General features: G+C 44.3%; 1 protein-coding gene across 1 annotated transcript in view; it reads left to right on the forward strand.

The window, feature by feature from the left end:
- LOC101656926 (carcinoembryonic antigen-related cell adhesion molecule 6-like) overlaps window positions 1-12,692 on the forward strand; it is a 32,250-nt gene that overhangs the window by 6,375 nt on the left and 13,183 nt on the right. Inside the window, 4 exon segments of the mRNA XM_045292690.1 lie at window positions 570-844; window positions 1,222-1,473; window positions 2,931-3,212; window positions 6,703-6,981. Coding sequence (XP_045148625.1) covers window positions 570-844; window positions 1,222-1,473; window positions 2,931-3,212; window positions 6,703-6,981 — 1,088 coding nt within the window.

The raw sequence follows: 12,692 nt of genomic DNA on the forward strand, positions 1-12,692 counted from the left end.
GTCAATGTAGAATCAGTCAGTTGGATCAATGTAGAATCTGTCAGTTGGGTCAATGTAGAATCAGTCAGTTGGATCAATGTAGAATCAGTTGAATCAATGTAGAATATGTCAGTTGGATCAATGTAGAATCTGTCAGTTGGTTCAATGTAGAATCTGTCAGTTGGATCAATGTAGAATCTGACAGTTGGAGGGACGACAGCAAGCACAAGGTCCAGCTACTGACACTGAGGTTAATCCAGAGCCCAGTCAGAGAGGAGCCCTGGAGAGGCCAGGGATGATCTCTGGTCTCTAGTCCTGTGACTTTCCATAAGGAAATGGGGCTACTCCGTTAAGATTGGAGTAAATCAGAGATTTTTTTTTTCTCGGTCCTAAAATAAGGCAAGTAAGTCTTACATTCTGAGCACTCCCGTTGCCAAGTAATTTTCTTGTAATGTAAAGATCTGTTTTATGTGTTAAAGTCTGTAGGTTGCCTGAGAGGTGCACACTGCCAGCCCTGATTGGAAGCTGCCTTTGCAGGAATCAAAGATGCCAAATGAGGTCATCCTTTCTCTGTTTTCTCTGAGAGGGAGGTTACCCAAACCCTCCATCCAGAGCAGCAGCTCCAACCCAGTGGAGGACAAGGACTCTGTAACCTTATTGTGTGAACCTGAGACTCAGAACACAACCTACCAGTGGTTGATAAACAATCAGAGCCTCCTGGACAATTCCAGGCTGGAGCTGTCCATGGACAACAGGACTCTCACTATACACACTGTCACAAGGAATGAATCAGGACTGTATGAATGTAGAACCAGGAACCCAGTGAGTTCCAGTCATAGTGATCCATTCTCCCTGAAGGTTCTCTGTGCTTAACTTCTATTCACACATGGCACAGGCTTCAGTGCAATTGCACCCTCTCAGAGACCTGGCAATATCAATCCTCTCAGGTCCAAGTACATGGACCAACAGCCCCTAGAAACAGAGGCGGAGCATGGCATGCTTTCTCTGGAAAATCTGAGCAACACCAGTCACACAGGTAGAGGAGAAGGGGTGGGGCTGTTCCTGGTCAATGACTGTCAGGGTCAAAGCTTGAGCTGGAGAAACAGGTCAGTAGCCTCAGAATCAGGCTCCGAGAAGTAAGGGGGCTTATTCTGCGGGACTTTTTAAAAACAAGACTCAGAGAGAAGATGTGGCCCTTCCCTCTGGTCACATCACAGCATGGCTTTGTTCTGTTTGTTCCAAATGGCTCAGACACCCCCAACACTTCCCGCTGAACTGAGCATCCCTCTCTAGGGAACAACATCAACCTCACCTGTCAAGCAGTTTCTAACCCATGTACACAGTATTCTTGGTTTATCAATGAAACCTCCAGGCAATCCACACAGCAGTTCTTTATTCCCGACAGCATTGTGAGTGACAGTGGGAACTATATCTGCTGTGTCCATAACCCTACCACTGCCCTCAGTAGAACCACAGCCAAGACTATCACAGTGTCTGCTAAGTGGCTCCCTGGAACGGCATCCCTTAGCAATGGGGTGGAAGCCAGTCTGGTTCTCTGAAAAAGAAAAAAACCCCAACAACCTGAAAATAATTATTCTCCTTTCATGAAGCTGGGGTAAAAAGGAATCCCAAACTCTGCCCCACAATAATCTCATTACATCCGTGGAGACTGCTGGCTCCTCTTGCTCTTTCTGGAAGACCTTGGGTCCATCCTGCAGTGTAAAGGGGAGCTCTTTCTCAGTCCCCAGAATAGGCAGGGGTGGTGTGGACAGGCTCACAGGTTCATAGTTGGGTGGGGGGAGCAGAAGTGTCCTCAAAATCAAGTAATCTGTCGCTAACTTGTCACTTTTGGGCATATCATTGATTCTATAAACAATAAGACATTGAACGGGCTCACATGTGTTCTCCCATAAGAGGAGGGTCTCAAACTCCAGTAGGGTGATGGGCAAGCCAGAGCTCTGCTGCTTCTCTGTTCCTTGTCCCTCACACATCAGCCCGGTTCTGACACCATCAGTGTTCTACTCAGGGAGTGTGGAGCAAGTGTGCAGGTTGACATGTACACAGCCCATCAATGCCTCAACCATGCTAGGTCAGGCTGCAGGAAAGGGGATCATGCATCTGAAGCTGCATCCTGACTGTAAGGTCACCAAAGATAAACAGTGTGATGTTGACATGGAGCATTCTCAAAGGATCATAATGTGCTACAAAGCATCTTGGGAAAACTAGGTCAATTCACCACCAAGTTCTTAAAGGGAGGGAAGGGGCAAGGCCAAATTATGCTGTGTAAAACCTGTGAAAGCAGGAACCTCTCAGAGAAGGAAGACTCACATGTTTTCCACTCATAGGAAGTGATACAAAAATGAGAGCTACCACTCTCTCCAAGGTGCGAAACTTTCCAGACTCCTGAGGAGCAGATGGTGGTTTCAAACTACTGAACTTGCAATCACAACAGATTAACCACTATACCACCAATGTCCCTTGTCCCTAACATACTGTTGAACAAAAGAGAAAACCCTTCCCATCTGTATGTCTAGCTGCCCTGCCCCTGAGCTAGAGGAGGCCAGCAGCCTGCCTTCCACACATGCACAGCACTGCCTACTAAACAGGAGCCTGCTCTCTAACATGGTCACATCAGGGGCTAGGAAAGACTCACAACAGCCTATGTCTGAGAAAAATCCCACCCAGTGACAGGGGGTGGGCAGATGGGCTGGGAAGAAGCCTTGTGCCCATCCTCAAGAGCACCTGGGCTGTGCCTATTTCCCAGTGAGGGGAGGGGCCAGCTGCTCTCACAGACCCAAATGGACAGACACACCACCTCTGGGGAAAGTTAGGAGAAAGTTCTAGGACACATTCAGAGCTCACCCTTGGGCCCCCAAGCTGGCTGAGAGCTCCTTGGTAAATAATTTTCCCCAGTCACAGGCCCTCCCTCTGCTACCTCCTCTCTTTTTCCACAGAGTCCTTGACCAAGCCCTCCATCAAGGCCAGCAACACCACAGTCTCAGAACACACAGGGCCGGTGGTCTTCACCTGTGTCACCAAACACAACGGAATCTCCATCTCCTGGTTCCACGATGGTGAAAGGCTGCAGCTCACCGAGAGGATGGAGCCATCCCAGGACAACAGCTCCCTCACCATAAACCCTGTCAGGATGGAGGATGCTGGGAAGTATCAGTGTGAGGTCTCCACTATAGGCAGTGCCCGCAGAAGTGCCTCCTTCATCCTGACTGTGAATGGTGAGTGACACTTTATCCCCTCCTACATCTTCTCAGCATAGATGAACTTTATCAATTGTGTGAAAAATGGATCGATGTCATAACGACTAGAATATCAGTAAAGAGACAATTATACAGAACAAAGGCAAGGGGTCCAAGAACCCAGTATCTGGAACAAACATAATCATAAGATATTGATGTTTCATAGCCCAAGTCTGATATCCATTATGCACACTTGCACAAAATTCTGAATTTCTCTGAGTCCCAAATTCCTCAAGTGAATATTGTAACAAAAACAGATGATTCATGACTGTTTCACAGAGTTAATGTGATCATCAATGAAACTTACCCAGCTTATGAAGATTCCATACATAGAAAATGTTCCATACATGTTTAAAACTGCAAACATGCTGTCATCATGTCAATGGTGACTTGTATTGACCCCTGTGAGTTCTGACCCAGTAACTGTTTAGAAGAGGAGAAAGTTCAGTCTTTGTCCAGTGGAATTGCCTGTGGTTTCTAACTGACGACCATGCCGATCTGAGCCCAACCTGTAGCCACTACACCAGCAGTCCTCAGCTCTTATATCTGCTATCATTATGGCCTGAATGTAGTTGGGCTGGGGATGAAATTCTAGATCTATCTTCTATCAGCCGTGAGATTTGGATAAGTTTTTCACCACTCGAAGCCTCAGATTTTCATTTGTAAAACAGGAATAGTATCAGTGTGAAAGGCTAATTGTATGAGTCAAATGACATATCTGTAAAGTACTTTGCACAGGAGCTAACACATAAAATATCCAATAAATACTAGCTAGAATTAACATCATAACAAACTCCGGATAGCCTTGAGTAGAGTGGGAATTCCAGAGGACTTCATTGAACTCCTGTAGAACTTCTACATGGGTCAAAAAGCAGTTGTGGGAACAGAACAGAGGAATAATGCATGGTTTAAAATCAAAAAGAGTGTGCATCTGGGTCGTAACCTTTCACCATACTTGCAAGATCTGCATGCCGAGCAAACATCAGAAAAGCTGGATTGGATTACATGGAAAAGAATGCCGCATCAGGATTGGAGAAAGACTTATTAACAGCCAACACTATGCAAATGATACAGTCTTGCTTGACGAAATTCAAGAGGACTTGAAGCACTTGCAGGTGAAGAATAAGGATTTCAAACATCAGTATGGATTACACTCCTTGTAAAGAAGACCAAAATCCTCACAGTGGGTCAATAGGTAACACCATGATAAATGGAGAAAAGACGGACATTGTTAAGGATTTCATCTTACTTGGATCCCAGTCAAGGCTCGTGGAAGCAGAGGTCGAGATAGGAAATGACACATTGCCTTGGGTCAATCTGCTGGTCAAGGCTTCTTCAAAGTGTTGAAAAGCTAGGAGGCTCCTTTGAGGACACACGTGTACCTGACCCAAGCCATGGTATTTTCCATTGCCTCATGTGGGTGTGAAAGTGGGACACTGAATATGGAGGACAGAAGAAGAATCAATGTTTTGGATGTAGGGGCTGGCAATGGATAGTGGAAGCACCATGGAGTGCCAAGAGAGCCAACACAACTCTCTTAGAAGGAAGGATGGCCAGACTGAATGTCACCTGCTTTGGACGTGTTGTGTGGAGAGACCAGGCCCTGGAGAAAGACCGCTGCTTGGTAAAGTAGAGGGGCAGCAAAAAGAGGAAGGCCCTCAGCAAAAGTTGGATGACACGGTGGCTGCAACAATGGCTCAAGCACAGGAGCAATTGTGGGGCTAGCGCAGGACCTGCAATGTTGGCTCTGTTGGACATAGGGTTTCAATGAGTCAGAACCAAGTTGTCACCCACAACAACAATAACTAATCCTCTGACAACTCATGGGCTGATCACAGCAGACCACATCATGGGTGCATCATTACATAACTATCAGTGGGATATTATTGTATTATGACGTAACTACCGATGAAACACATGGACCATACTGACACATCATTTGGAGGGACAATATTGAACCCCAGACACATTCGTCCTGCAACATACAGGAAAGAACATTGATTTATCACTCCTCATGGTACACATGACTACGAACACAGATCCAACATATTTATCAATTACTCTTTGATAAAGATAGAAAGGGGGTATAAGTAAATGAATGAATAATCCAGAATCTTCAATGAATGGCTGGTATGAGGGAAAATAAGGGAGGGTGAAGGGTGAGGGCACTACTGACCAGCCTCACAGGAATTGACAATGGACAATGATGGTATGGAGTTGGATTCTCTTTCCCCTTTGAACGTTAGAGGAACTTAGATGCCACTTCCATGTCGTTCCTATTGAAGAAGAGGAGCGAAGATTTCTTTTCTTTTTCTTTTCTTTTTTTTTTTTTTTTTTTTTTGAGGAGCGAAGATTTCTAAGGCAAAAGTTTCTCCTGTCAATAGCCCATCCATTTCTGTCACTTTTTTCATTCCTTTCTCTGACTCCATGTGCTACAAAGGACACACGATGCTTTACAACAACCTCATGGTCTTCCCCATATGAGAGCATGGAACTGTCTCTTACTGCTCCTCGACACCCAATGCACAGACCTTATTCTGACACCATCTGTAATAGACCCAGGGAGAATGAGACAGGTACTTGTGAGTCGTGTCCTAAAATGTATCATCTACAGACCCAAGGACAGCACGAGTTTGTGCCACGTGAGTCAGAGCAGATCCTGGCTCTGAAGTCAGAGCGCTAGTGTGACACTAGCACAGATGATGCATAAGGAAAAATGTTAAATCATTCATTATACTTGGAAAAATAGGTAGATTTACCCAGAAATCACTTCAGGAGGAGCAGGTGGCCAATCAATGCTGTTCACGGAGACAGCTAAAAGGACTCCTCTTTTGTTGAAAGGATGCATCGCCTAACAGCACTGTGGGTGACAGTGGGAACTATATCTGCTGTGTCCATAACCCTGCCACTGCCCTCAGTAGAACCACAGCCAAGACTCTCACAATGTCTGCTAAGTGGCTCTCTGGAACGGCATCCCCGAGCAATGGGTTGGAAGACAGTCTGGTTCCCTGAACAAGAAAACAAATCCAACAACCTGAAAATAATTATTCTCGTTAAATGTTGCCTGGGCAAAAAGGAATCCCAAACTCTGTCCCTCAGCCATCTAATTACATCCCTGGAGACTGCTGGATCCTCTTGCTCTTTCTAGGGAAGACCTTGGGTCCATCCTGCAATGTAGAGGGGAGCTCTTTCTCAGTCCCCAGAATACGCAGGGGCTGGTGTGGACAAGCTGACAGGTTCATAGTTGGGTGGGGGGTTTCAAACTACTGAACTTGCAATCACAACAGATTAACCACTATACCACCAATGCCCCTTGGACAGACACACCACCTCTGGGGAAGGTTAGGAGAAAGCTCTAGGACACATTCAGAGCTCACCCTGGGGCCTGTAAGCTGGCTGAGAGCTCCTAGGTAAATAATGTTCTCCAATCACAGGCCCTCCCTCTGCTACCTCCTCTCTTTTTCCACAGAGACCTTGACCAAGCCCTCCATCGAAACCAGCAACACCACAGTCACAGCAAATACAGGCCCAGTGGTCTTCACCTGCCTCACCAAACACAGTGGAATCTCCATCTCATGGTTCCACGATGGTGAAAGGCTGCAGCTCACCGAGAGGATGGAGCCATCCCAGGACAGCAGCTCCCTCACCATAAACCCTGTCAGGATGGAGGATGCTGGGAAGTATCAGTGTGAGGTCTCCAACATAGGCAATGCCTGCAGAAGTGACTCCCTCATCCTGACTGTGAATGGTGAGTGACACTTATCCCCTCCTATGTTTTCTCAGCATAGATGAACTTTATCAATTGTGTGAAAAATGGATCGATGTCATAGCGACTAGAATATCAGTAAAGAGACAATTATACAGAACAAAGGCAAGGGGTCCAAGAACCCAGACCGAATGTCATCTGCTTTGGACGTGTTGTGTGGAGAGACCAGGCCCTGGAGAAAGACCTCTGCTTGGTAAAGTAGAGGGGCAGCAGAAAGAGGAAGGCCCTCAAAAGTTGGATGACACGGTGGCTGCAACAATGGCTCAAACACAGGAGCAATTGTGGGGCTAGCGTAGGACCTGCAATGTTGGCTCTGTTGGGTTGCAATGAGTCAGTACCCACTTGTTGTCACCCACAATGACCATAAGTAATCCTCTGACAGCTCATGGGCTGATCACAGCAGACCACATCATGGGTGCATCATTACATAACTACCAATGAGATATCATTGTATTATTACATAATTATCGATGAGACACATGGATCATATTGACACATAATTTGGAGGGACGAAATTCAACCCCAGACACATTCTTCCTGCAACATTCAGGAAAGAACATTGATTTATCACTCCTCATAGTGCACACGGCTACTGACACAGATCCAACATATTTATCAAGGTAGACAGGAGGGAATGATAAGTCAATGAATGAACAATACAGAATCTTCAATGACTGAACTTTGCTTACAGATTCCCAAGACAGTCTGGAAGCCTGGCACCATAGCCATCCAGATGGCTGGGACCCACTCATGTTCCTTCCCTCTGACTCCTGCTCCTAACTCTGCCCCAGAAGTTGGTCTCATGATGACCCTGGTGGGGCTCGACCAAGGGAGGGTTTCAGGAGTGTGCTGGTCCTGCTGCTGAGTCTCCTGGACACTTCCGACCGTGCACTCTCTGCGGATGTCACTAGAGCTCTGACTGCGCTCTGACACAGGCACTTGTGGCTCCATCTACTCTTTCTATGTCCTTCAGTTTCCATTAATCCAGTTACTGTCTCTATAAATTTACTCATCTTGGATTTCATATAAAGAAAAACATAAAAAACAAGCAAAAACCCACTTACAGCAATACCAAAGGAAAACAGAGTAGAAACCTCAATCAAAAAGCAAGTAGAAAATACTAAAACTATAACAAATTTAAAATTGGGTCAAAAGAGAGATCAAAAATACGGTGTTGAGTTTTAGCCTAACTACATCTGCAATAATCCACTTTCCAACGATACTGTACCAGGTAGCAAGGCTACTGAAAACCCTGATCTAAGATCTACAAAGATTCTCCTGAGGCGTAATCTAAGTGTATAGAAGACCACATGACTTTCCATTTGAAAATGCTCAGGGTCAGTCCATTATCGCCAACGAATACCAAACTGAAACAACCACCACCACCGAAGCTCATTGGTATCAAGTCAATTCCAACCCATAGCAATAATACAGGACAGAGTACAACTTCCCCTGAGGGTTTCTGACACTGTCGCTGTTTACCACTGTTTCCCTAAGAGGGGTTGGTGCATTAAACACTCCACCTTGTGGCTGGAAGCCTAATGCATAACCCACTACCACACCAGAGCACCTTTTTAATTTTTATGCATCCTGTTTCACTTTTGACAACTTCAAATTTTTGTAATGCATATTTCATATATCCCATATTATTATTATTAATGGATATTCTCAGCTGCTTCTTCTCATGTTAAATCATGCCATGTCTGCAAATGTAGGTCCTGAAAGCTTTACTCCATCCTCATCAGTAAGGTCCATTCTACTTTTGAGGAGGCAGCTCTGGCCCAGTCATATATTAATTATTTCTTGATTGTTTGTTTTGATGCCAGAGGAGAGGCAGTAAAGGAACCAACAGCCAGAGTGGGGGACTTCCAAGCTCACAGGGCAAATAAAAGTAAATGTTTCTTGGCAGGAGGCTGGCATAGGAGTGGAGTGGAGTTCCTGCAGGCACTTAATTGGGGCCTGGGGGAGGACTACCTTGACTGAACCACGGGGCTTTAACAGAGTGCCTTTTGGGATGAATCTTATGGTGGAGTGAAATGCCCTTTAGACATTTATTGGTAGCCATAACAGACCTCTGTAGCACTGCCTGAGTAGGGCAGAGGCGAGTGAGCAGTGTAGCTGAGAGACCAAAGACCAGAGAGAAGTCTATCTGAGTACAAGGCTGTCCTGACTGAGTAATTTTATCCCGAGCATTTGAACCTGATAACTTCCCTAATAAATCCTGTAACCCTTGGTACAGTCTGTGAATCCTGTGTAGCCTTTGCAATGACTTATTGAACCTACATGAGAAGCGGAGAGTGCAGGGGAATGAATGGCTGGTATGAGGATTAATAAGGGAGGGTGAAGGGTTAGGGCACTGCTGTCAAGCCTTGTCAGGGTAGCCAGCCCGTAAGAAATATCATAGGTCCAGTAGGTGCAATTGTACAGTGATAAGTAAAGATTATAGTAAAGTCGTAGATAATAAAAGAGATAGAAGAGAGATTGAAATAAAGGAGTCAGACACATCTCATGATAGCATGCTTACTTCAGCCCCACTCAGTGGTCCACGTGAGGATGTGGAAAGTGGGAATTGCAGGAGCAAGCGAGCGAGTGGTTTATTACTAACCAAGGAGTACATAACTTTTGGGGGGCATGCAAGCCCCTAAATACAGAAGACATACGTCCCAGGAAGGGGTTGTGCTATAGATAATATAGTAATGGGAGGGGGACGATCTAGGGGCATACATGCAATAGGAAGGGGAAGGATTGGGGGTATACATGTGACAAGAAGGGTCGATCCTATATTCAGGGAGGCAGCCTAATTTTGGATGTCACTGAGCAGGTTTGTGCTGTTCTCTGGCTCTCCATTGAAACCATTATCAGTAGGGTGTGAACCCCACCTACAGTGGACCAGACTGATGGCTGAAAGCCTTCAGGGAGAAATAATCCATTGGCCTTAACAGTAGGGAGTGGGCTTCACCTGCGGTGGGACCAGACAGTAGTCTAAAGACTGAATGCATCTGACCTCCCACCATGTGCTGGCAAACAGCCTGTAATGTTTGGCATATCTTTGGGGGAGATAGTGCTGGGGAAAAGACTTTTTATATCTCACAAGTCCCCCTTTTGTTTTATATGTAAAATTCAAAAGAGTCACAGGGGGAAAATGGATATTTTCTATATATTGAAAGCTGTCAAGGCAAATTTAATGACCAAATTAATACAGCCAAAAATTCAGGCTTATGGCAAATATTTGGAATCCAGGCACAGGGGATAAAGTCCCCCTATGCCCATCTGCTATTGGAGGAAGGTATGAGAGGGATTAGATGCCGCAGCGGGAAGAAATAGAGCAAATAGGAATGCCTGCTTCTATAGGGAGATATAATCAACCATTTGCTTACTTTAAGGCAGCACAGCTTTAAGGGGGAGAATCTGTGGAAATGATAGATTACCGCAGAAAAATGTACTTGGACTATATCTCCAACTACCAGAGCGGCAGCTTTGCTACCGTGGAACTCTGGCCTTCCAGATTCCATCCATACCAGTCAAGGAATAAGTCCCAGTCCTATTTCCCTCAGAGTCAGTTTCACACATTTCCCCCTTCTGCATTATGTTTAAGATTTAATAGTGTCAGAGAGGCAACATGGTCTCTCTTCATATCTCTTAGCTTCCTATAGAAGTGGCATGGGACTGAAAGCATCAACATTATGATGATTAACAACACAGTCAGACTGGAACTCAAGTTATGTGAAGTACTTTTAATCCAAGCGTGTGGGATCTACCCTCTTTCTATGCCATCCTCCTTAAATCCACCCTTGAATATATAGAAAATATCCTTTTAGCTAAATCACATCTAATGAAATGTTTCCCTTAAACCCTTGCACATATTTTCTAATCAAACCCCAATCATGTAATGTCTTATTATATGGTTAAGGAGTTATACAAAAATCAGTAACATTCCAATCACATTTTAGTATTAATTGATAAGTCCAAAATCTTGATCTTTTAGCAAAAGAATAGTCTGTTTGTCATCGTCCGGTCACTATTGTATAAAATGTTCAGTTATGATAGAGTTCCAGAGTGTCCCTTAGACAGCATCAGCAATGGAAGAAATCTCTCAGCAAGCAGCGATCCCCATTCTCAGGATTCTGCGAGTTCTTCTTGATGTTTTGAATAACTTCAATAACAAGACAGCGTCAGGCCACAGCACTAGCTTCCCTCCTTTATTCTGGGCCTTGCTGACGGAAGAGAAATCCACCTATCTCCTTTTCCTGTGAAAACATAAGCAAGTAGCCCCTCCCTTTGGGGTGTCAGCAACCTGGAAACAGAATCATGGTTCAGGTTGGGTGGTTTCTCCATCTTTTCTGTACCTTTTTTCTTTCTCCAAACGTGGTTGCGTCCTTCTAAGGGGAGTCCACCAGTTTTATTCTTCAAAAACATAAATGCATAGCCCTTTCTCCAGGTGACAAATGAACCTGGATCCCAAATGTGATTTCCATCTTCTTGGGACTTCTATGGACCAGCTTTTCCTGTAGAAGTGAAAATGTGTTTATCTGCCCTAATTTTGTTACAAGCTTTTAGTAAGGAGAGAATTTTTTTTTGGTTAAAATGACCAAATAAAATTTGCCAAACATAAGATTTCTCTTCTCCCCCTTATGTTTTAACAATGCAGATTTTAAAGCAAAGCTAGCAATCTCAGTTAACTTGCTAGGTTTTGAACCAATATAACTACTTATAGAGTTCATTGTTATGTAAATGTCGGCTCCCAGCTTTCAGAGATCTGAGAGAGCCTACTAATTGTAAGAACTTCTTCTCACACTCAGTATGATTCGAAAGACTGACCAAATTCTTAATAAATTTGTTCAGCTGTTCTTGAAGTAACTTACCAGACATTTTCTCTAAGTCTACCAATAAGGTTACAGGCTCAATTAATCCATATTCCCCTTCAGGTTTTTTGCACTTTAGGATTTTACCATCTTACAATATTCTCTCTTGGTTAACTTCTCTCATTCCCTCCATGCTGGATTTAGAGGAAGTTAGTGGGCAGGTCTTAGGGTCTCCAGAATGCCCTAAGGAAATGACCCCATATCCAGAATTTAAAAACCTTTCCCCTTCAATTTCTAATTCCATGTGGGGGCGCTGTTGTGTCCCCACAACAGCATTCCAAATGACTCCTTGATGTAAAGTGTGCTCAGACTTCTCAAATACTCTTTCCTGATAGGTATACATTTTTACTCTAGAAATGCAAGGAAACAAAAATTGGCTTAAGCAATCTTCCTTCTTTATAAACCATGGCATATCAGATTTTATCACTGCCTTAATTTCTTCATATTCCTGATCACTAATTCCAGGAACAATCTGAACACTTTGAGAATTTAGGTTGGACTTTCCTAATAAACATCCTATAGTTCTTTTAGGTAGTAAACCCCAAGTATGGCTCTTAATAATTTGTGGCTGAATTGCAGCTTTTAGCTTTCCTTCACAACTTTGAATAACTCCAGTATCAATTTGAATTTCTTGAGAACTTAAGTTAAATCTTCCTGATAAAAACTCTATTACTCTTTCAATAAGAGGCTCCTGCTTTGGGGAATCAATATACAGTTGGGAGGGCTTCTGAGCCTTTACTTGGTTAGTCAAACGTACTGCAGCAAGAACAGAGGCTGGATTTTTGCAAGTTTGGTCAGGTCTGGTCTCCTACTGTGAGGTTGGGGGATACC

Source organism: Echinops telfairi, unplaced genomic scaffold (genome assembly GCF_000313985.2).
Source record: "Echinops telfairi isolate 266 unplaced genomic scaffold, ASM31398v2 ScPeMD7_655;HRSCAF=1070, whole genome shotgun sequence".
Lineage (NCBI taxonomy): Eukaryota > Metazoa > Chordata > Mammalia > Afrosoricida > Tenrecidae > Echinops > Echinops telfairi.